General features: G+C 36.5%; 1 protein-coding gene across 4 annotated transcripts in view; it reads right to left on the bottom strand.

Moving 5' to 3' along the window:
• The window catches only part of ctnnd2a (catenin (cadherin-associated protein), delta 2a), a 320,045-nt gene that overhangs the window by 219,470 nt on the left and 74,343 nt on the right, over positions 1-26,232 (bottom strand). For 3 of the 4 annotated variants that reach the window (XM_058765069.1, XM_058765068.1, XM_058765071.1), the window contains one exon: positions 3,339-3,454. In XM_058765069.1, coding sequence (XP_058621052.1) covers positions 3,339-3,454 — 116 coding nt within the window. Of the gene's footprint in view, positions 1-3,338; positions 3,455-8,295; positions 8,441-26,232 lie in introns of those variants that run through there. The other variant, XM_058765072.1, reaches the window with a different exon arrangement.

The following is a 26,232-nucleotide window of genomic DNA, read 5'->3' as shown; positions in this document are numbered from 1 at the left end:
AAACGTAATGCACACTGGCTTTAAATTGGTTTTTGGCCATGAGGTTTCCAATTATACAAGAGATGAGCGTCATGTTTACAGTCGAAAATGTCTCATTTGCATTTTCATGCTCGGTGAAAAATTTAGCAGACATATTTCAGCTTATTTCACGCTCAGAAAATAACCATCTTAAGGTTCATCCAGAAACTACTCAGACTTGTACAGTAAACCTCTTCTTTTTTAGTTTTAGTCAATGTGTCTATGCAAGCGTGCATCTTCCCCGCAGTGAGGCCCAGTGAGCCGAGAGTCTCTTTATCAACTCTACCCAGAATTCCCAGGAGACTCATTTGACAATCAAGGCCGGTCTACTGTAATAGCATCTCCAGTCTGTTCGGGCTTCCAAACTGTCAGACTGATAAGTCATTGCTAGCAGACACTGGCTCCGTGTCTGTCTGGCTCAAGTATCAAACCCAACAATGAGCAACAGATGGTAGAAACACACACATCATATACACACACAACTAAAGATGGAAGACAAAACAGTAACACTTTGTTTATATATGGAATGTATGAAACATATTGTCTGTTATGGTTTCATCAATAACTGTAGAGATAGAGTTAAAATGCATTAAACAGTATAATACATACTACACAAAATATGATACTAAACAATATACAATATACACTATGCATCTTTTTAATAATGGTTACTAACAGTGGTTACTATTATTTATGAAAATCGATTATTGGGTGAACCACACAAAATAAATAACTATAAATTAATGAGGTGTTTTAATACGACCATAAAGGTTTTTGTATAATATATATATTTTTTTAATTATACAAGACGTTTTGTAAATTTTATATAAAAATGTGACCTTGCAAAAAATCTTTACAGTCCCAAAAAGAGACTTAATTTAAGCAAAATATAATATAATATAATATTTAATATAATAAAATGATGCTAAAGGAATTAAATAATATTTGCTGTGCTGCGTTTAATTAATCACTGATTTAAATACTAAAAACAATATACTGTAAATATGGGGGGGGGGGGGGTCGAAACACATGATGGTAGAAAATGCAGAAAAAAAGGAAATGTAATGAAAATATTATCTAAAATTATGAGATAATAAATTACCCAAAACTATTCCAAAAATTATTAATTTTCATTTTATTTTTTTAATTAATTAATTATTATTTTATTGATTTATTTAGATTGATTGATTAAAATGTTACCAGAAATTGACACCGATAAGTTTGCCAGAAAACACTACTGACTTGTATGTGCAGCTGTACTGCAAATTAGAAAACAGATTTTCATTGCGTCCAAGTTCGCATGTTGTAATTACGGTTTCCTCTCATAGGAATATCCAAGGAGGACTCGAGAGTGGCTTCATAGAAAGCGTTACTGATTAAGTACTGCATTTGTTGTGTAAAAGTCAATCATAACCTAAACCACAAACAGAGCAACTCCATGAGAGACCAGGTTTGAATAAGTGTTTTTCACAGAGGGCCTCTGGAACCATCAGCTGAATGAAAGTCTGAATCAGATAGCTATTGTGGAACGGTTCACTTATGGCAAATTAAAAGGCTAAATCAATATTATGTAGCAGAGTAACATTATGGCTTCCTTCCCGCACAAGCTCACAGTGCTAACCTTGAGGCTCTGAGCGCAGCAGGACTTTTCTTTCTTGCCCTGTCGTTTTCCTCAAACCGGTTAAAGACTGATTCCTTTCATAAAAGACATCTATGAATAGGGAGTAAAAATGGGTGGTAAAACTGAGGGACAGCCTTCTCTTAGTTTTACACAGGTACATGAACACATTGTCCCACTGAAGTGAATTTCTTAACAGTCAAACGACTTCATACAGTGCATTTAAGAAGCTCAAGATGTTTTTTGAACCTGTCCCTCACCTGAGAGTTGCTGTGACTGTAGTGAAAATGAGAGGGTCACGAAAATATAAGAGAGCTCAGATGGAAAAACGTCCAATTTTTCTCTTTCACTAAAACTAAAAAACTCTCACATCCAATACCAGACTCCTGGAAGGTCAAGCTGACAAGAGATGCACATAATTAACAAGTGTGAGAATGTCAACTAAAGCTAAATGATGTTAATTGCTATTGAATGCTGGGGAAGCAAATGTGACACTCACTTAAAAGAACTCTAAGATTCATTACAGATATTTTTTATGCATGCCTATTTTTAAAGAAAGGCGATAAAGACAAAGTATCTGCACACATGCACAATTTATCTATAATTTCTATACTTGATATTATTCTTCATATTATTATTTTAATATAATAAAATAATACTGGTTGATACAGATTAAACAACAAAATAAATAAAATATAAAAATATATAAAACTAACTAAATAATTTGAAATAATACAAACAACAACATTTTATAACAAAATATAACAATAATAACCATGAAGATTATAATTACTGTTAATATTCTTTTCTATACCAATTTCAATAAAATAGTAATAAAATAATACTGATTTAAATAAATAAATAAATTTAAAAATAATATTTTAATAAAATAATACTGATTGAAATAAATGAAGACAACTAAATAAAATATATTTAAAAATATTAATTTTATAACATTAAATATAACGATGATGATGATTGTTAATATTATTATTTATTATATATTGATTATAATAAAATAGTAATATTAATAATAAAATAATACTGGTTTAAATAAATGAAACAACTAATATATTTAAATAAAATTAATTTAAAAATAATATTTTTATTACATTAAATATAACAACAAATGATGATAATTATTATTACTTTTATTATTATTATTATTAATATTAATAATAATTCTATACTGATTATAATAAAGTTTAAATAAATAGGTTAGTTCTTTAATTACATTTTCATAAAAACAATAAAATCCAAGTAATGTGTGTAGATCCGGGGCTCAGGTGGGGCTCTGTCATGCAGTAAATGTCTATGAGGTTCTCCAAAGGCATGAGAAGAAACCCGTTCTTTTGATGTGGAAACTAGTTTAACCCGGGTTCCCTCATGTGACAGAATCACATGTGCACATGTAGGCAAAAACATTAGCATTTAGATCCGCAGATGGAAATCCACCAACATGTGGACCCACGCACACATGTACACTCTCTCTTACACATACAAACTCACGGTGCTGTGTGTATATTACAATATAAGCTGAAATCGCATGAACTCCACTCTGACCCCTGCACAAAGAAGTCAAGAATATTGTCAGCGTTTCCTTAACCGTACAATTACATCCTACAGGCAGCATGGTCTCATTACAGACTTGTTGAAGCATCAGATAGCCCCTGCAAACTCCCACACAGTACATTAGCATTACCTGATACTGCTCATGCTGCCACCTGTCTCAGATCCCAGTTTGCATCGCTCCAGCTGAGTAGCCACTATCTGACGCTCCGCCTCCAGCTCTCGAGTTAATCTTTCAAACTGCAGTTCCTGAGAAACAGAGAAAGAGAGATGGTCAGTTAAAACATTTCCTTAAGCGCCATTACTCTACGTCACTTATACTACAAAACATGAGAAGATTACTGAAATACAACATTCTTTTTAAAACTGTACACAGCTGACTGTAAAAGCTGAGGAAAATATAAGTGGTATTTAATGGTGGTATTTAATTTAAATTTAATAGAAAATTTCGGACGAGAATTTTGGACTGTGTGCAAAGACCTTCAGATTTCAAATTACCACAAATTCAAACAATAAATCTTGTTTTAACATTGTTTAATGTGGTGTGACAGATCATTGTAGTCTCCTCAGTTCAACTGAAATAAACACGAATGAACATTAGAAGGTATACTGAAAAACAAAATAGTTTACCAAGTATATACAATGTTACATATTCATTATATTTTTACTTAACCTGTTAGTTTTATGTTTTAGCCCAGAGGTCGGGAACCTTGCCAGATCTCTCACCCTTTACCAACAAATGATCTATTACAAAAATTAGACATCACTGGAGATCAGCAATTCCTTTGTTGTAGAGCCTACATAAGCTCTACATATACATATAAAATAATAATGCATTTTCTGTCCTGGCTAAAGTGCATGTTCAGTGCGTGTTCAGAGCTGTTCGCGAGAGTCATGAGCAAACCATTAACATTTCTATGGTAATGTACAGCTCCTGCACTCAGATTCGTAGCTTTGTGGTAATAGCGAAAAGAAACAATTTTTTAACAGCAGAAAAAGTGTAAAAGTATGTAAAAAAGTGACAGGACTGAAACATATTTTGCTTTATATATTTTATACTCAAACATTTCGCGGTTACTTTCGCTTTTTCCGCGCAGCTTTCAGTGGGTGGGACTGTTAGCGTTATTAATAAAGGAACGTGAATGAATGAGACAGTAAAGAGTGGGACATTCTTGATATTAAAAAGACAGACAGTATTAAAAACTCAAAGCTGTGAAAGAGAACTCAATCCGCTTCTGACTGGATGTTTTCTGGACGCGATCTCCGAGTGGAACATGGACAAGCATAGTAGACTTTTTCTTCGGTGTCACGCCTAAAAACACGGTGTGTAAAAATGTCAAATGTAAATATATAATTTGTTAAAAAAAAACAAAGCTAATTTATTTCACAAAAATGAAGTTGAGACTCTGAAAAATATGAATAATACTGAATAAACAGCCTATGAGGTAAGGCTATTAAATAGCAGTCCCAAACTAATTTTTGTAAATACAGTTAAGTTGGTATGAGCCACTACAGTCATTAAACATATACAAAATTACACAAAGTGAAAATAACTTAGTATTTTTGGGTTATGGAAACAACAGTTACCAAGGTGAACTTGGAAACTTGGAAACTGTTCCTGAATAGAATGAATATCATACCTTCATGCAAATCCTTCCCAGCTAACACACGCAGTACCAGTTATGGTATTTATTGGTACTGTACTTTTATTTCACGCGTTGCATGCTCGTAGTTTCTGCACTTTAGTGAAGTGATGCACGCGTGCTATAGAAGAGTTCGCGCTACGAACACGGTATAACATCTGGCAGGACAGGATAGTTGACATTTCATAAATTACGAAAATAACGATAGAATAATGACACTGACATTAAACCTGTCAACATCTCATCTGACCTCATACTGAATCAGGCAGCGCATTTTTCTCAGGGACTCTTTACTTAAACTGCATCTGACAGAAGTGTCGACAGCTTTCATGCACATCTTTTAAAATAAAAGTCTCGCATCAGAAAAACATTAAGAATTATGTTTTTTTGTTGTTGATGTCGTTTCTTTGGCCACACACTCTGAGACCCACCAGTTGAGAAACACTGGCCTAGTGAATTAATTGATTCAAATGAATTGAGGAGTCAAATCGAGATCAGAATCTAATCGAATCAAGAGCTTGCGAATCAGAATCAAGCTTTTTTAGCATGTTGTTTAATGATTAAAAAAGACCTCACTCCATTCTGGTCTCTAGATAAGGCTCATGTTCCTCTTTCAATGCAGGTACATTTGTTCATCTGATCATTTAGAAAAGTAAAAAACTTCTGGATGATTTGAGGCAACATACTAATACTTAAGAGTTTGGGGTTTGTTCAAATCCCTAATCCTATAAACCTAAAGCAAGATCCACTAATTAATTACATTCAATATGTCATTTTAAAATGTCCTATAGAGGGCAAATTTAGTTCTCTCCTGTAATTAAATCGAGTTACAAACTTATTTTAAATTAGATTAAAATCTAGTCCCATAGAGAAACTTCTGTAGAATTTGTGGAGCAGTGTGTACGCCAGCTATAAATCAAACAGGCAAACCTCCGGCCGGCCCTGAGAGATGATAATCACCACTAACACCCCAGCTGGGACAGAAAGTGCACCATCAGCACCAATAAAGGCCTATTCCATAACCGGACGGCACATATAATCACTTAGACAGCCAGCCCCAAGCTGCCCCCTCCAGGCAGCCAGGATTAGAGCCTGAAGCCAGGCACCAGAAAGGAGCACTTCCTCCAATGAGAAGCCTTCAAAGAACTTCCTATTCCTCAAATGCACTCAGAGAAGGACAAAAGATCGGCATGAGACACCAAATTGACCCCAAATGGTCCAGAACAGGGAAATGAGGATAAAATAGGAACTCAGAAAACAATCAGACACTCCACAGCAGGAGTTCTTGTCACAAGTACCTGTTTTAATTACAGCTGAGCAGGAGAATCGATGGGGGCCTGATCCGTGACCACATGCATACGGGGGTCGTACAATTGCAGAGTTTATTGATCCAGCTCTGAAAGCCATTTGTGGACAGAATCAGATGATGGTGTGTCCCGCCAGGTCCTATTTCCAGACACCAAAACAACAATTTATCGATTTTTTCCTATTCTCAATTCTAAAACACCCCTCTTCATCTGCACTTAATCACAACCAACCAGCTCTCAGCCAGCAAACCACAAAAGTGCAACAAATTAAACCGTTTTCTTCTCCATCTCGCTCTCTCTTTCTCACACCGTTCACACTTCTCCCGTGAGATTTTTCGTTTCTCACATTTGTGCAGTTCAGGATACTGACACATTAAAATAGGATATGGACTGTGGAATGCATCCTGCCCACAGAGAGATACATCCTAAGTAATTAAATCTAAAGAAAGATGCCTTAGCATGGCTGTTTCTCTCCATTTAATAGAGCTTTTTTTCAGATAAGTCAGAGCAATATATTGAATAATAACCGTATATTTTGTCGGGAGATAAAGCAACATTGTGAATATTACTATGTTTTCTAAAGATTGTGTCAAAGTTAGTTTAGCATTCTCTCCTGTCTCATTACATTGTAAGCGCGGAGACATTTTTATGTCTTATGACTCTTATTTAAAATTCAATAACAGTTGAGTTGGTAAGTTTGTTCATTAGCTTAAATCAGTTCAAACTGGTTCAAATATTCACACATATACAAAGCACCTAAGGGGACAAGGTGATGGAAAAAAATGAGAATGCAATGAGAGGAAGCTTAATTATGTGGTTTTGTATTTTTCTTGTAAACGTTTTGCATTACCTTGAGAAACTTTGCGAACACTCGCACAACTTTTGCGCTCTCTCTCTCTGAAGTTTTCTGAGAGATCGTAAAGGAGAGAGAGCTGTACAAGTAAATCCCCAGAATAAGTTGTGAAAAACATTTTGTAAAAAAAAAAAAGTTTGTAAAATTACTTAATTTATTAATGTTTGATAATATGAAGGAATATTTGTATTGATTTAAAAAAAAAAACTGGTTAAATGGTTATTAAAGTGTTTACATATATTTATATATTTAATTAAATTAAATTGTTAGCTTTATATTACACATTAAAAATTATTCCATTTGTGCATGAGCACCAATAAAATGTAGTTAATTTAACCATAAACAGTCTGAAAAACAGATTTCTACTGTATTTTACCTTTTGCATTAAACAATTTGAATCTACTTAGGGGAAAAAAATCTGTTCGGTTGCAAATATGTTTCCTCTGACTAAAAAAAAATAAAAAAATTAAGTGACAAATATTAAATCGGTAACACTTTACCTAAAGCCTTTATGTTCAATGCATTATAAAAGTAGTTTCAATGCATTAATTACACCTTGTAATGCACCTTATAATGCACTGCACAATCTCATGAATAAATGTAACAGTTAAAATATAACACTTATCAATTCATTGTTACACCATCCATTATAAATTTGGTTATAATTATTTACGACAAGATATAATGTATTACAATGCACATTATGAATAATTATAATGCATTACACCCTCTAACAACACTTTATAATGTATTATACATAAAGGCTTTAAGTAAAGCGTTAGCATTAAATCTATTTAATTCCCAAATATTAAAAGCACACTAAATATTTAAAACACAGAAAAATATTGATACTGTAGTAATTGCATTAGTTTATATTCCAAGGTAGCTTAAAATCGATATTTTCTGGAACAATAACACTATCAAACAAGTTGAATTAATGTCGCAAACCACTAACAAAGGAGAAAAACCAGCAATACCTGTTGATCAGAGTTAAAAGAAAATAAGTTCAAGGAAATCCTTTAACTAATTCATAATTCAAATTTTAAAAATGAGCACTGATACCTGTGACTGAAATCTACCAATTAAAACCAGTATAAATAAGGCTTGAAATCTAATCAGTGAGAATTAATGCCAATGAATGGATGTATTATGCCATACCTAATGAGAAACACAACAGATGTCCAAGAGGAAAAGAAAAATCAACTTGCACGAACATCTTAACCGAATATCGCTATATTAGCAAAGCATACATATAATCCAGTTAAAGTTCAGAAACTTCAAACTCACCCTTTAAATCAGAAACGTTTTTCTTCTTTCCTTCTCCAGCGCAAATCAGGAAAAAACAGCTCTACCTCGTCTCACACCACACACCCGAGCAACCGGTCGCAGAGATCAGTGTAAAGCCAACCCGTCGACCATCCTTCCACTTAGCTCTTCCCATTAGAGAAATTCCTCAACTCATTACAGGCGCGGCCGGTCTGCCAGCCGCAGCTTCCAAGCACCTCGCGCACAACACTGGCTCAGTCAGCCACAAAGGTCTCCATGGCAACAGAGGACCCAGCGCCCCCCTCTGGCATTATTTATGCAATGTTTCAACGCCAAACGTCCCGCCCACCAGCCAGACTGCCAAAGCGAGCGTCCCTCCAATCGTCTGCCCCTTTTCGCAGGACTGTTTGTGCCCGGCACCTCAAAGACCGGGTGAGAATTTCAAGCGCCTTTGGGGTGAAACGCTAAATGCCTCTCTCTCCTTATCCATCTATCCATCCCTCGGCGCGCTGAAAAGCCTGAGAACTTTCACTGTCTGTTCCACATCAATACTAGCCTGGAAGTCGGCGTTCCTGAGAGAGACAGAACGATTTATCTAAAGCGCTGTGTCGGAATATGTTTAAACACAAAGGAGACCCTGTGTGTATTATCAGAGAGAGGGATGCCAACGCGTTTCGGCAGCCAAAACTTCTCCAGCCCTGTTAGCGCTACCAGATATTCATTATTTATTGAAAAGGACACTATTTCACAGCATACAGCTAAATGACCTGTCGGGCTGCGGTCAGAGTAAATGAGAGATGGTATTGCGTTTAACTAAACCAATCTAAGCTTCATAAAAGCAGGGGTTTCAGAGGTTTAGTTGCTGCAGCAACGAGCGGGAAAATAAAACTGACCGCCTGCTTTGTGTTCCCTCAATAGGGCTGGTCAGTGATGAAAGCTGATTGATAAAAGGTTACTCTCGCCGTTCTCATGCATACCAAGTGCGCTGTCACCCTATCGCCTAATAAGCTCCTCTCTTCCTTACAGATGAGCTGGAGAAGACGGTCAGGAAAGTTTCAAGGGAATGAGATGCTCTTCATTAGGGAATCACAATACACTGGTATTTTATAGGGCAATATACAATATTTAAATGTGAATGTTTGTTCCTCTCATTTTTGCATTTAGATTACCATTGCTGTCTTTTAAAACTCAATGGTATCTTTTAAAATTGCTATTAAACTTAAGAACATGACAACTAATTTCAAAATGAACATAACTGTTACTTTAAACAATTAAAGTGATTGGTTTTAGTTTTTAGTGTTTAATTTTTTATTTTATTTATACGAAATAATATGGAATTTATATCTGTATGTATCTGTTATCAGCCATAATATGAAAATAATTATTTCTAAATGGCTCTATTCTCTCTCTATTCTCTCTCTCTCTCTCTCTCTCTCTCTCTCTATATATATATATATATATATATATATATATATATATATATATATATATATATATATATATATATATTGTTTTTTTTTTTTCAAATAAATGCTGTTCTTTCGAACTTTCTATTCATCAAAGAATCCTTCAAATATATCACATTTTCAAGAAAAATAAAATTAAACAATATTGATATTTGATCAAAATTTAATTGAAATTGTTAATAATAGTTGTTCATAATAAAATATGTAGATTATTTATTTTGCAAAATCTTGTAATTTTAATAAATATTACATGAAATTTATTAAAAACTGTTGCTGCTCCAATTAAGCTCAGTGTGTTCTCTTTAAGCTCTTCCACATTGAACGTCTATGTAAATACTTCATAAACAGACTTTACATATAAACTGATGGTTGACATCTCACAATTATATTGTTCTTGTGCGGTCCCCTTTTTGTGATTCTGTACAGCGATGGTTTTGTTTGCACAGATCAGCTCAAGTAGAGAGTATCCTATTCCAGCCCCCGGGGGAAACCAGCTGTATCCCCCACATAACGAACAATAGGTCATGTGATCTGATGGCTGAGCGGACCCTTCCATCTCTCTCAGGTGACCGTTTCAGAGCAGGATGAGAAGTCTGAGGTCGGCTAACCTGGTGTTCAGTCACACATTCAGTACTGAAGTGCTGCCCTTGTCAGTCATCTTCATGTCAGGAATCAGGAAACTGGCCTGTTACTGACTAAAGGCCATTGCACACAGAGTCTGAAATTTTCGTCCGAAAATATATATGTTGAGTTACACTGCAGTAAAGCGCTTCATTGTAGTACTACGGTGATTCATTCAGAGCCGTGCAGATAGCCTATGTTCATGCATTCGGGGGATTTTGTGCAGATAGCCTATAAGTCGTGATATTAACGTTATGTTGTATAAATAACGAAGCGAATTATATATGAGTTTAATCCCATTGATTAAAAACCTGCTATCAAATGCTTCATTCTACTGGTCATCTGCAGCTCAAAACAGAAATGCAGAACATTAATAACTACTGTCATATAACGTTATAATGAGAGCACTGTTGTAAAAAATGTTGTGAATTCTTAGGGTTTCGCTGACGTTTAATGTTAACTATCTTTTAATCTTTTAATTAACATTACCTTTAAGTCTTTAAATATCAAAAAATGAATGACATTTAACAAAATATTATCTCTAAACAACAAAAAAGGAACACCATGCAAATGTATATGTAATTAGATATTTAAAAGGAATGAATGTCATTGCCAAAAATAAAATAAAATACGAGTATGAGTATCAGGATATAAAACTTTATGGCAAGCAGACCCTTTATAACTAACTTGACCAGTGTTTGCCTCATTTTCACTGCTGTAAGGTTCTTGAGATGGTATATTATGCAATGCAAGCTTTGAAGAGTTACTATGTCACCAAAGTGGGTTCACTAGGAAAGGATGATAAACAGGAACATTACATAATGCGTGTAAAGGAGTTATGACTATGCTAATCTGCAACTTCACTGCATATTATCAGAGCACATAAAGAGACATTAACATTCGTTTTGATACATACATTTCATGTCAAATTCCACTTGAGACGTAGAGAGATTACAAAATGCGATTTAATGAAGAACTAAAAATAAAATCATTCACAAAGGGAAAGAATACTGAAAAAATATATATAAATCCAAATCCCAAAGGCATTTCTTACCAATAAACATTAGAAAAATCACAACAGAATTATCTACCTGTCTTCTATTTTAAAACTGTGTTGTTTTGATTATGGTATCCTCGGAGTGGGTGAATTTGGGTCACGTGATCCAATAATTACATTTCTGTTTACAGAAAGAGAGAAAGAAAAGATGCGAAAATGAAAGACTGAGAAAGATAGCTGCATGAGAGAAAGAGAGAGCTAGACATCATCAGCATTTTGTGATGAATGGCCCAATTAAGTCAGTTCAAAAGCAGGGCCTCTGTCTGTCACATCTGCTGTTCAGTGAGACTAAGAATAGCCAATTTACCCCAACACATACATAAACAAACTACACTGGGCAAACAACCTTTCCCTTGCCAGGGGAAAAAAATACACTGTGCTTCTGAAAGAAACTCACTTAACCTTTACAGGCATTGCTAAAGGAGCCGGCGATGGATTAGACTCACTCAGGATTGCACAGGGAAATTTATCTTCTTGAAGTATCATGGGAATGATTATTGTTTAATGTGACAGGACGGACATAAATTAAGTCAACAGATGATTGCAGGCTTCTGATAGCAAGAAACAAGAATAGCGGGCAGTATCTCACTCATTCATTTTCCTCACTACGAGTTGGGATTACAAAGTGTCATATGGTTTAGTAAAGAGATTTGAGTCACATACCTAAATAGTTATGACATCCTATAACATCTGAACAGAGCTACACAGTAAACAGACACACAGGCAGAGACAGACACTACAATTCTGGATAATATTGATATAACATAACATTGATATAACTAGGGCTGGGTATCGTTTAAAAATTTTCGATACCGATACCTTGAGTTCGATACTGGTTCCTGAACGATACTTTTTTCAATACCAATTTTATGAAATCAGTTCTAACAAGATTACATTATCTCAAAAAAAACTTTGGTTTTATTTTTTCAGCTTGTTGACATTTATACAGACTCAAAGCCTCATCTCCAGAGCCACTGCACAAAGGAACAAAATATATCCAACACAATAAATCAGTGCAAATAATTTTAATAAAGTTCAAATAGTTTTCAGTTTACACATCTGTTAGGCTACATTTACACTAGTGCGTGTTCTTTTTAAAACGCATAGCTCAGACAGAATCATCATTTCTATTCATTTATTCTAGGTATTAAAGACTTCAAGAAATTGAAAATCTTTATCCACTTTCATAAGTGGGTGTTTTATTTTCTTTCACCATATGTTTTATGGTTATTAAATTCTGGTGTAGTATGTATAATTATTTGAATGCATAAAAACTTAGTTTATTCAAATTTATTCTTAAAATAGCCTCATGAAATGTTTTATTTTTCCTCAGAAATTCTGTGTTTTGGTTTTCAAATGAAGGCATAAAACAATTTCATTTATCTTTAAATTATTGAAAATCAAAGTTTATTTATTTATTTTGGCAAACAAAGGGGTTTACTATTAAAAATAAAGTTTTAATAATTTTAATAGTAGCCTAGTAGCAACAGTATGTACATTCTGCTGAACAATAGTAATGTGTTTCTGCCGCAGTGTCCAAGTTAAACCAAAATTTTATTTTGACGGGTTGCTGTGAATACCTTTACAGTTCTGTGTGTATATGATATGACGCTAGTTTTACTCAAATCAAATGGAGCAATTCTGGAGATGTTGCTTGTCCTCATTTAGTGAGACGGCAGACGCTGAAATCACCGCGAGCGTCACGCGCGCTTCAGTCTGTGTGTAGTATACAAAACTGCGCGATAGAGAGCAGACTGCTCCATACGCTTTCGAATCGCTCTCGCGGATGTCAAACACTGATCAATCTGCGCTGCGTCGCTTCTAGTCGAACACACCTAGTGCTGCAGGCTTATTGGCTCACTGACGTTGATGAGATTAACCCCTTAAGTACCGAAATTTGGAACCGAACAAGGCGTTTTTCAATACTCAATGGTATCGAAGCAATTCGGTCGGTGCCTAAAAAGTATCGAACTCGATACCCAGCCCTAGATATAACATAACATGAGTATAACATCGAACTGGCACCGGCTTGAGAAAGGGATCATAACTGGCTGTACAATCTCTGTGATCCTTTTCGCCCTCGCCATGAATATGTTGGTGAAGGCTGCTGAGGTGGAGTGCAGAGGCCCCCTGTCTAAGTCTGGAACCCGGCAGCCCCCCATTAGAGCCTTCATAGACGATCTGACAGTCACCACTACATCAGTGCCTGGGTGCAGGTGGATCCTTCAGGGCCTGGTAAAGCTAATTTCTTGGGCTAGAATGAGCTTTAAACCAACAAAATCTAGGTCAATGGTCCTGAATAGAGGGAAAGTAGTGGATATGTTTCGCTTCACAGTGGATGGCGTATTAATACCATCTATCACTGAGAAACCTGTGACTAGCCTAGGCAAGGTTTTTGACTGTAGCCTTCAAGATACAGAGTCAGTCCAAACAACCACCAAGAGGCTCAAAGCTTGGTTGTCGGCAGTGGACAAATCTGGCCTACCTGGCAGGTTCAAGACATGGTTATACCAGCATGGCATCTTGGCCCTATATTCTTTGGCCTTTGTTGGTATACGAGGCAACAATGTCAACAGTAGAGACTCTGGAGAGGAAAATTAGCTGCTACCTCCGAAGATGGCTGGGTCTGCCACGAAGCCTTACTAGTGCAGCGCTTTACGGGAGGAGTAATAAGCTCCAACTTCCCATCAGCAGTCTGGAGGAAGAGTTCAAGGTTTCTCGTATAAGAGAGGCACTGGTTTACCGAGGCTTCAGAGACTCCAGAGTGGCGTCAGCGGGCATTGAGGTGTGGACGGGCAGGAAGTGGAGAGTGGAAGAGGGGCTGGAGATGGCGGAGTGCCGATTGAGACACAGAGTGCTTGTGGGAACGGTGTCAGGGCGGCGAGCAGGGCTGGGATTCATCCCGCAGCCTCGGTACGCCGAGGCAAGCGGCAAGGATAGGCGCCATCTGGTCCTGCAGGAGGTCCATGCAGGCGTAAATGAGGTGAGGACCAGCAAGATGGTAAGCCTGCGTTAGCATGGGGCATGGACGAGGTGGGAAGGAGCGCTGGAGAAGAAACTGACCAGGAATGACATCTGGAAGGCAGAGCCACAGCGCATGAAGTTCATGATTCAAGCTGTCTATGATGTGCTCCCCAGCCCGGTTAACCTGTATGTCTGGGGCAAGAGTGACGTTCCAACTTGTCCTCGCTGTCCCGGGAGAGGGACCCTGGAGCACATTCTGAGTAGCTGCCCGTCAGCCCTTGGAGAGGGTTGCTATCGCTGGCAACATGACCAGGTCCTGAAGTCTGTGGAAGAGGCCATTTCCAGTGCAGTGGCCAATAATAAACATGTCCGCAGCCAGAGGAGAATTGCTGGAGGCTGGAGTACAACCACGATCGCAGATAACATCAGTAGCCAGCTTGCTCTCATCAGCACCAGACTGGGAACTGCGGGTTGACTTGGGTAAGCAGCTCAAGTTCCCAGATTTTGTAACACTGACCCCTTTAAGACCAGACGTGGTGCTGACATCTGCTTCATCTAAGCAGGTTCTCTTGCTGGAACTGACAGTCCCTTGGGAGGACCATATTGAAGAGGCCAATGAGCGTAAGTGGCTTAAGTATCAGGAACTCATAGAGGAGTGCCGGAGGAGGGGTTGGAGGGCTCGCTGTGAACCCATTGAGGTGGGATGCAGAGGTTTTGCCGCCCGCTCCTTGTGCAAGAGCTTCACCCTGCTCAGTATCACAGGAGCTGTAAAGAGGAGAGCTATTAAAAAAAAGAGCCTCAAGGTGGATTTGGATGAAAAGGTCTGAGGAGTGGGTTAGCGCTGCTGGGACACAAGTTGGGGCCTGATCAACCCCAGCTGGGTCACCTGAGGGAGGGTGTCTGATGCTGAAAGACCCGAAACACCCAATGATCTCAGGAAACATCACTGATGATTGTGTCCCAGCGCATCTACGGATGTATCTATGCACATATGCCGATATTTATTTTCATGTTATGGCTGATAACTGATAAGTAACCAGTACTAAAATTCTGTACTATTTCGTCCAAATAAGTTAACAATAAAACACTAAGAACTAAAGTCAATCTTTTTAAAAGCTTCAAGTAGGGCTGTGCAAATAATCAAATGCGATTATCATGCACATCTCGTCAGTAAAGCCGGTTCTGTGATTAGTAGTAAATCTCCATCACTTGTTTTCAGATGGAGCACAATAAGGACATAAGGACCACAATGGAAACAAGTTTTATTTTAAACTTTGTGTTATCCTTGACGAATTGAGTGTATTCACTACTTTTTTGTCAAATAAACAAACAAACAAACAAACAAACAAACAAACAAACAAGCAGCATTTGCTACACAGAGCCGTAGTTCACTGACAAGCTACGCAATATCACGTTCATTATCGGCGATGTATCGCCTGCGATAATCGAAGCGATATTGCATAGCTTGTCAGTGAACTGCATGCCGTTCCATCTGAAAGCACGTGATGGAGATTTGCTATTAATCACAGAACCGGCTTTACTGACAAGATGTGCATGATAAATCACATTTGATTATTTGCACAGCCCAAGCTTCAAGTAAATTTAGGCATTATAACATTATAATGCACAGTATGAAAATTTAATTAAAAAAATTATTCTGAGATTTTTAAAAAAATCCAATATTGGCCAATATTACCTATACTATATATCGATACAATTAAACATCCAATATTAGCCAATACAAAAAAAAAAAAAAAATATGGACTATCAACCGATTAACAATATGGTACAATATATAACCTAATTCTTTCAAAACTTAGTAAAGACCCTGTGAATGGATATTTTTGGTGTTCAAATTGTGTTACCTGTCTTAATTCACTTCAAAATTAAAGACAGGGAATTCTATGAACTGTTCATTGTTAAAGGAAAGGAAAGGAAATTTATATTAAAATAATATAAACTAAAATAAATTAAATTAAATACCTGTATTGTTCAAAATTAAGACAGGAAATTATATTAACTGGATTCATAGTTAATATCAGTTACTGTGATTATATTTTGGATAATCTTTTATGATATCTGTGTGAACTTCATACATCCGATAAAATCACCTTCAGAAAAAGTTAAAAGTAAAATGGCTCAGAAAAGTTTGTTCTTTTCTAAAGTATAAAAGCTCTAGAATCATGTGTTTGCACTTTTGTTATACAGCCTAATGAAAGACATTCAGTCATTTGTGGCTAGTGTCCAAAATACTTCCTGAGGCCACTGTATGTAGCTCTATTATATATAGCCTACTTATTGATCTTCCATTGGCCACCCTGATCTCTAGATGGGCCATTGATTGCCCCATATTGTCAACCACTGCTAACAACAACCAACAAATATGCTAACGGTGCACCACCAAGGTCATATACACACACTAGCAAAAATATCAGCATGTCTAAATATCCCTTTAAAACAAAGTTCACGCTCTTATGAGGTTAGACTACTGGCACAACAAAATAGCACCTTAAAATGTCAGCGCCTAAATGCCAACTCACAGTTGTGCTTCTGTGCTTGAACATTGAACACTTGAGTAACTTCTGGCTGGTTGAATCCGTTCACCCTGATTTAGTTCCACATCAAACTTAAATTCAATGATCTTCAGAGACATTTGTTTTCATATACTGAGCCCCAGAAAGACAGGCTCTCAGTCTCTGTCTCCAGACAGAAGCAGCGTTGCTCAACATGTTCAGTGAAACTCAAGAAAAAGCAAAAGCAAAAGGTCAGCTGAAACGACGGAGAAAACAATATAACCGTCACAGGAGAAAAATCCCTTTTTTCCAGCACCTTTACTCTTCTGGTGCGCTGAGCATGTGAAAATGTAAAGAACTGCACGGCACGGCACATGCTCCCTTAAGGGTGGAGAATGTGACAGGTTCAGAAAGTGAGCTCTGGAATGGATGAAAATACCTGAAATTAGATATTTTATGTGCATCGCTAGGCTTTGAAGGAGGGGGTTCAAAAAGTCAGTCCTTGACAAACTTTATTATGTGTGGGAATAAAAAATAAAAAAAAAAGGTGAAGATTGAGATAAGGTGTCTCTTTCACACATCTGGCACGCACACATAGGCTTTCATTTGGGAGGGCAGTCAGTTCATGTATAAGTGGAAATTTTGCTCCATAATTGCAGTGTCAGCATTTGTACAATTATATTCTTAGCTTGTTCAATGTTTGGTCAAACAGAAATAACGGAATTTATGTTATGCATTACTATGTTTCCCACTCTTAGATTTACTTTAAATGGTGGTCAATGTTCCTTTTTTCGAAGAAATCGTTCAAATAAATAAATGAAAGGAATTCTACCAGACCTGAACAACTTTGGTATCAACATTTGGACAAATAAATCAGAACTAGGTCACTTTACTTTAATTAGATTGTGATATGGGCAATAGTGTTTGTGAATATTAAGCCACAAAAAGACTACTTAAATATGAATTCTGCATGTTCTGCGTGTCTCTGTGTGAATGGCACAGATGCATGGTTTCATCTGCTACACATAGGCCTATGAAGCACACATGACGTTTGCGGTATTTTCGTCTCCAGAGCTGCTCTGACAGTCACTTTATGAGCATTTGACAGTTTCATTTTAGAAAAACTGTCGTCATATCATATACACAAACAAAACTCTTCACTGCAACCTGTCAAAATAAAAGTTTAGTTAAATCTGAAGGAATTGTAACTGAAATACATTACTTTTGTACAGTAAAATGTACTTCTTAAATGTAATACTACTAAGACTAATAATACAATTATTGTTAAAACTTTATTTTTAAACACCTTTCGAATTGAAATACACATTACGTCAGTTTACATTTTATTCAACGCTTAAGTCGTTAGCTGCATCTTTTTTTAGACGTGCTAAAAACTGTAGTAGGTGATAGGTTGCCATGTCGTGCTTCTGTTTTCACTATGTGACATCCCTTTTAGCGCTGCAAACCTGAACTACAAACACACTTAATTTGACAATCCTCAGGGTTTCTTTCAGGTTCATTAAAAGGAGCTTCTTTTTAGATACTACAGAGAACATTAAGCAAAATCTGCTATCTTCACACACAGAGTCACAACTATTGGAATAGAATTACAAAAAGAATCCAGCACTTGTAAAACATCTACTACGGTAATAATGTAATATCAGCAATATGGATTTTGCTTGCAAACACATTTTTGTTTTATCAGAGTAGACTAGTAGTTTTTAAATAGCTGTCAATGGAAAGAGGGTGCAGTTGCAGTATCTACCAGCAGAGACTATTCAGATCATGCTAACTATCCCGGTTTTGACCCTTAAGTTCGTATGACACCCAAGCCTAGTTTTGCATACAGTCTTATAAATCTCAATTAACACATCTGAAATATCTGTTCTTACTACTTACCGGTGATAAGACACATTTCTGTTATCTGGGAAGGTGCCAGTTTTACAATCTCTTCTGAAGTGCACTTGAACTATACATTAATCTACGCTACAAAATTTCCCATGATTTATTGGCCAGTGCTAAAGTGTAATTCGTTCATTCCCATGGCATTATGATTAACTGCAGATGTATAATCAAAATGACTTTACTAAAACGAAAAATAATAAGGTGCCTATTTAAGCGCATGACCTTTTGTACACTTGAAAAAAAATGATTAAAAATTGTTCCCTTAAAAGTTAACAGTTCTTTCAAATTCACTGTATATAAATAAGAGTATAATAAAAGCTTGTGGGAGACAAAAATCACCCTTATATATATATATGATTCCAACTTTATATTGCCATCAAATCCCATTCACACAGAATCAAAATATTAAGAATTCTTTATTATCTGGCATGTCTAATAATAGACTAGTTCTTTGTCTAGTTACATGTTACATCACACAGCGATCACACAGAGAACTCTAATTTTGTTAGGCCTATCTCATTAGACACTGGTATGGTGCATGAGGAACTGAATCTTGGGACGGATGAGCTCATGATTAAATCTTAGACATCAACAACACAGTGCAGAACTAACACAAAGAACATGCGCCGCTGGAGAGATGATATTGGCTTCCCACTGTTCCTGTCTCATTTGAGTTTCACCTAACACAACGTGTCGCCATTACTGGCATGCACAATGGCATTTCTAATCAGTACTCTGCTTAAGGTTTCTGGGGGGATGCTGGGGAGATCATTTGTTAGAGAGATGCACACACAGCTACATTCTCTTCTGGTAATTGCCATTAATGGATACATCCAGGCAGGGTTTCTCTTCATAAAAACCCATAAACAAATGCCTAGGCAAAGTTACCAGCACTCACGGGAAGACTAAATATGTTAGCGATGCTCGCAGGCTGATTTTTTAGATGGTCCCTCAAGTGTTCATAGTTCGCCCTTAAATAAATCTGGCTCACAAATCAAATTTTGCTTTTAGCATATTGGTTTGGGCTTTAATGTTATCCTGTAAGGATAGTGCCCTATAGGTTGTTATTTAAAAATCTAGGGTGCTTGGGGATCCGCAAAACATTAAAAGAAAACAACAACAACAACAACATTTTGCTAAATGTATTTCCAGGCATGTCAAAGTTAACATGTTAACTGAAAAAAGAAATTAAATATCATTAATTAAATAACATAAACCTTATAGTATTATATAATATAATAGTATTATAAGTTTTATAGACTACTGTTTTTATTTTTTTTTTTCTTCCATTTTAAAGTTTTTATTGATCAAATAATCCCATGAGTTACACACACACACACACACACAAACACATTAAGAATAATCATTAGAAATGTTTCCTGAGCAGCAAATCAGCATATTAGAATGATTTCTGAAGGATCATGTGACGCTGAAGACTGGAGTAATTGAAGACTGCTGAAAATTTAGCTTTACACTTTTGAAATATTAAAATAGAGAACCAATATAGATTTCACAATATTACAATTTTTACTGTAAAATTAAATAAATGTAATCAAATTCATTTAATTTAATCAAAACTGCAATCAAATAGATGCAGTGTTGGTATAGGTGAAAAAAATTGTATACATCTTAAGGTATTCAAATAGTGAGTAAAGAAAAGATACTGTTTTCCAGAAAACAAAAAACAAAAATAAATTATTAATTTTAAGTAGCCTAATTAAATATTTAGCTACTCCACTGAATTTACTGTCCGACTGAAATTCAATTTATTAATATTATGTGTGTAAACCTACTGCTGAATATTTTGTATATTGCAATAACATCAACAAGCCAAATCGTGATGTTTCTACTCTTTAAATAAGACTGATACCTGCCTGACCTGCGAGGAATAAATCGCAGTTCTCATGGAACACAATCTCAGGCATCATTACTCCACTAAACATGCAGAGCAATACACTAGGTATGATGGATAGATGAGTCGCTCAACTCTGAAAAGATCTGCTCATGCATCAACAACTGTATAATTGCACAAAAAAGTAGAGTCAAAATTCATAGTCGTAAAAATACTTTTAATGACCTCTCAATGGAGAACATCACCTGGTTAGCAGCCCAGAGATCATTTGCATTCGAGACCCCTAAAGTAGCACAAGTCATTTTTCCAAATAGTTCAAATAATCAACTTGAAATAAACAACTAATGAATGAAAAGAACAATAAATATAAAGCTTGATTTTTACCCTTTTTTTAAAGGGACAGTTCATCAAAAAAAAAAAAACAACACTTTTGACCCTGCATAGACAGCAACGCTACGGATACGTTCAAGGCCAAGAAAGTTAGTAAGGGCATCATTAAAATAAAATAATCCATGTGACATCTGCGGTTCAACCGTAATGTTATAAAGCTCTATAAAAGATAATACTTTTAGTGCGCAAAGAAAACAGAAATAATGACTTTATTCAACAATTTCTTCTCTACCATGTCAGTCTTTGACACGTTGACGAGAGTATCATGACGCATGCATGTGGTGCTACTGACGCAGGAGCTGGTGTTCTGACGTCAAACGTCCATCTCTCTTAGTTCATCATTGTATATTCTGGTCTGTATTAGGGCTGGGCGGTATATCGAGTTTGTACGATATATCAATATATTTTTTATAAGCGATACGATATGAGGCAATACTGTTTATATCGATATACAGTAGTTTGATACGAGCGCATCTGAAAAAAATATAAAGAACTGAACTGCCGCGGAGAAAGTGCATAATACAATTTGTTGTAAATGTGACAAGCTTTATACAGTATGAAGGGCTTTAAAAAAACTCATAAGATATAGTAGCCAATAGTTTATAGTTTCAGTTTATAGCGGCTCTGACAGAAAGGCTTCGTGTGCCGCTGACAAAGACGCTCGCGCTGTTTAATGTGTCTGAGATGTGCAGTTTTCCTAAATGCATGACTTACATTTCACAGGTATATTCTCCATCTGTGAATGTAATGAAAATTTTTTTAAGAAAAGCCATGGAAATATTTACATTTTGCAGTCAGAAGTGCATGAGCTTTTGCTTTGCGATTCTCAGCTGAGCTTCAGACTTGACATGCGCGCCAAACAGATGGAGCTCAATAATTCGGACTAAATTTTGCTGAAATATTTGTGTAGAATTTTAAACCTACAAGTAAGTGTATTTGTATGATACCACTAACTGTAAAGTGACTGCAAGGGGTAATCAAAATAGCCATTTTTAGCCTGTGCTTTTTTTTTTTTTTACAATTTTCATTTTTAGTTTAGTAAATTTAACATCTGCTTTAAAAGCATTATTTTTGTTTTTAGGTTGCAATGTTACAATGTTATGTGTATTTAACCCTTTTTTTGCACAAAATATATACTGTATGCCTACATGGTTACATTCATTTGTTTATTTGTTTAATCCAAATACAAAAGCATTGAAATAAAATACCGAGATATATACCGTATACCGCAAATCAGCCAAAAAAATACCAAGATATGAATTTTCGCTCATATCGCCCAGCCCTGTCTGTATATTCGCAGGGTGGAGACTGACACGGAAGAGAAGAAATTGTTCAATAAAGTCGTTATTTTTGTTTTCCTTGCACATGAAAACTGTTCTCATAGCTTCATAATATTAAGGTTGACTCACTGATGTCACATGGACTATTTTAACAATGCCCTTACTACGTTTCTGGGCCCTGAACGTGTCAGTTGCGGGTCAGAAAGCTCTCCGATTTCATCAAAAATATCTTAATTTGTGCTCCAAAGAAGAACGAAGGTCTTACAGGTTTAGCATGACATGAGGGTGTGTAATTAATGAGAAAAATTTCATTTTTGGGTGAACTCTCTCTTTAAGTATTTATTTTGCGGGGGGTTTACAACAGAAGTGTATCTACAATAAATTTGGTCTAAAATCCAAAACACAAGATACATAAGTAAAAAGGTATTAAAGCACGTTTTTGCCATTGTCACCTGCACTCACAATTAATATAGGACCTCTAAAACCCGAGCTGTCGTGTTTTATCACATAGCTGAGATGCTGCTGGCTCTCCACGGGTGCCAGAATGCTTAATGTCTGTCTCACAGCCCTGATGTTCACATTTAGCTTTTTTGTTACCGTTTTACATTCAGATAGACTAGTCTTTCTTCTTCTGTCCGTTATTTGAATGGGCTGGACCCAGCGCTGCCTCTTTCATGTGGGGGTCAAAGAGATTAGAGCGTTTGAAGTGTGCCAGGCACTAGCTGAGGGAAAAACACTAGTTCTTATGAGACCCCGTGGCCTCAGCGAGAAGGAAAAGACAGACTGCAGGGAGACAGAATGAGAGGGCTGCTTTGAAACAGCACATATCAGTGCTGCGTGATGACACATATGCATTGTGAGTGACAAATAGTTCTAACAATAAGCCGCAGTTTAGGCCAAGGTATATGGAGCAGAAATACTACACAACATCAAAAACAAACACTTCTCTCAAACCTCTTATCAGCTCTTGACTGAAAAACATTATATGTGGGGTGAGTACAGGTGCAAAGCAGGTGGATATCGCAGTGAATACATAAAAGCTCCATGGGAAATCCAGAGAAAGGAGAATGCAGCTGTCTGTAAAATACATTATGCCTATTATGCATTATGCCTAAATCTGCCTTGTTGCCTACATAGGGAGCTACCTTCGAAGGCAGCGTTCTAAATATAATGGAACCTCAAAAGCGAATGATTCCGAACACTCTAAATGCATGGCTTCCTAATTTTACATATTGCTCCTTTAGCATCTTTTTCTGCATCTTTTCATAGCGAAGTGCATCCACACTGCTAATATACCATGTAGGGTTGCAAAGGGGTGGAAAAATTCCGGTAAATGTCCAGAAACTTTGCAAAAATTTCTGAAAGTTTACAAAAAACTCTGAAAAGTTAAAAAATTTCTGGAATGTTTCTGAAATTTACCTCATTTGCAACCCTTCTAATATGTTTACCTATCCATGTTGTTTGTATGAAACAGACACCAGCCGGGTTTCCATCCAAAGTTGCGAATCTAACTTGTTTGCAAATTTTTCCATCCAACGAGTCAAAAAGAACAAAATAGTCACTTCCTGATAAATCTGCATTATAAATCACTAAGAAAAGATAATAAATTAATATAATAAATTATTTGTGCCTCAGAGTGAGCAGACGAAGCACAACAAATGCGGTCATTGCTTTCGGAGGTGGATGCTGCTGTTTGGGAACGCAGTCGTGCAAGACATTTCTGGAAGGCAATTAGAGAAATACTTTGACGACAGACTTTGCTCGGGCATTTGAGAATAGCCATAACAACATTTCAGATGCTGTGGAATGACATCGGTCTGCTGGTTAGTCAGGTTTTGCCGTACCAAAGCACAGTCACATGATTTTTTTAAATGCGCTTGGAGGAATTTATTTGCAAAATGCATTTCCATTTCCCATTATTCGCACAAGTCAGAAACCACCTCAAGCCAACGTAAAAACGTTTTTGCGAATTAAGGGATTTTTATTTGAAATTTGACGTTTCCATCACTCAATTCTCATGCGATACATCAAAATGCGCAGTAAAATAGGGTGATGGAAACCCGGCTAATGATACGATCCAAACGTGTCAGCCTAAGAACTAATTAAATGTTGCCGTTTCGGTCAATTGTTCCGGCCCTCCAAAACTATTTCTGCCAGAACCTACCCACCTACCTACAGACCAATTTATTTATTTATGCCGTTTCTGCTGAATATTTTTGGTGGCTGAAATTTTACTGCATATTTCATATTTCTTCATATTTCTAAACATGATCCATTTGTACTACAGCTTCTTTAAAATTAAAAGGAAATAACATCTTACACAATCTTTGGCTGATTTGCTTGCTTATTTAGAGAGTAAAACCATTGTCAAACAAACAAATGTCTTATTGTTGGACAGCACAGTAAAGCAACAAACCCATTGGAAACAGAAAGGTATGTATAGGTTGTTGATTGAGAAGCTGTTCGACACAACTTTAGCATAACTAAATAATGTTAATGTTATACATCAAATATTATAAAGTGTCAAAATCTGACTTTGCACGTTACAAACACTTCATTTACAATGGATTCAAATGAAGTTTTTCATTAGCATGTTGCTAAGCTAACAATGTAATATTCCAACTAAGTAAAAAAGTGTTTTCTGGGTAGGAAATATGTTTTAAACCTTATTACATTTTTCTAAACTTGTGTTCAAATTGTTTTTTTAGAATGTCATGTCATGTGGGAGACATGACAGTCAAATGTGTCCATCTAATGCATGTTTACATTAAAAAAAACAATGGAAAAGTATCACAGTGCAATGGAAAAACACGTTCAGCATTAACGGCCCTTCTGAGTGTGCTCCTCCTTCACATGCCGCAGTCTCTGGGTAAACGGGGCAGGGGACATGAATATGAAGGAGATCTGTTTAACATGCAGTTTGGACGACATATTTGTCAACTGACTGAGGTGGGGTGTGTGTGTTTGTGGGTGGGTTTACAGTCAGCAGTTTGCTGAGAGATAGGACAGCAGGAGATGGTCCCCAGAGGTCATTAAACACACACACACAAACACAAACAGCTCTGGGCTGGATCCTGCACACTGACAGGGGCTCTTCATCTCTCTTTGACCCCAGGAGACACGCGCTCTTCACCATGGCTGGTATTACATCAAACAGACACAGGTCATCAGTCTAACCCCTGATATACCTGCCACCTTTCAAGCCAAATCAAACACGCCCCAGGACGGCGTCTTCCGAATTTTGCATGACTCAGACTTTCTGCTTACCAGATAAATTATCAAAATGTTTTCCTGTAGACCGGAGGAATTTTCCCTGAGGAGGCAAAAGTTTAGTTGAGAAAAATGACTGACAGTACAGAAAAAGTTATGTGACGAGTGGCAATATAAAATAAAATAAAATGAATATTAAATACATAAATATAAAAACAAGAACATTTTTATATATGGGTGTGTTAAATGTAAATATAAAATAAAAATAAATAAATGTTCAATCTGTTTATTATATGTACATCTGAGTATAGGGGAAATAAGCATCAACAATTAAATATAGGCTACAATTCTGAGTGACTGATAAATTAAATGTGCTCTATGTGTGTAAATAAAAATGGAACACAAATTTACAGTCGTAAAATAAACACTGTAGCATATCTAACCGCAAATCAAAAGCAATCAAATGATTCTTGGTGGAATGGATTTCTCAAATATAACCCAGAACGTGTGTTAGACTATTGTTTTGAAGCATAATTACACTTCTCCATTTCATTGTAGGAATCATAGTTGACATGTTTCAAAAACGAGGCGGGTGGCAGGGAGTGATGGGGCCATTTCCTTGCATCCTTCAGTTATAAAACAGCAAGTATTCAGCAAACGCCCTTGCACACGGCTTCATTATGCCTGCTCCTTCCTGCTC

The sequence above is a fragment of the Onychostoma macrolepis genome, chromosome 24 (genome assembly GCF_012432095.1).
Source record: "Onychostoma macrolepis isolate SWU-2019 chromosome 24, ASM1243209v1, whole genome shotgun sequence".
Taxonomy (NCBI): Eukaryota; Metazoa; Chordata; class Actinopteri; order Cypriniformes; family Cyprinidae; genus Onychostoma; species Onychostoma macrolepis.
This window is presented reverse-complemented; position numbering and strand designations above follow the sequence as displayed.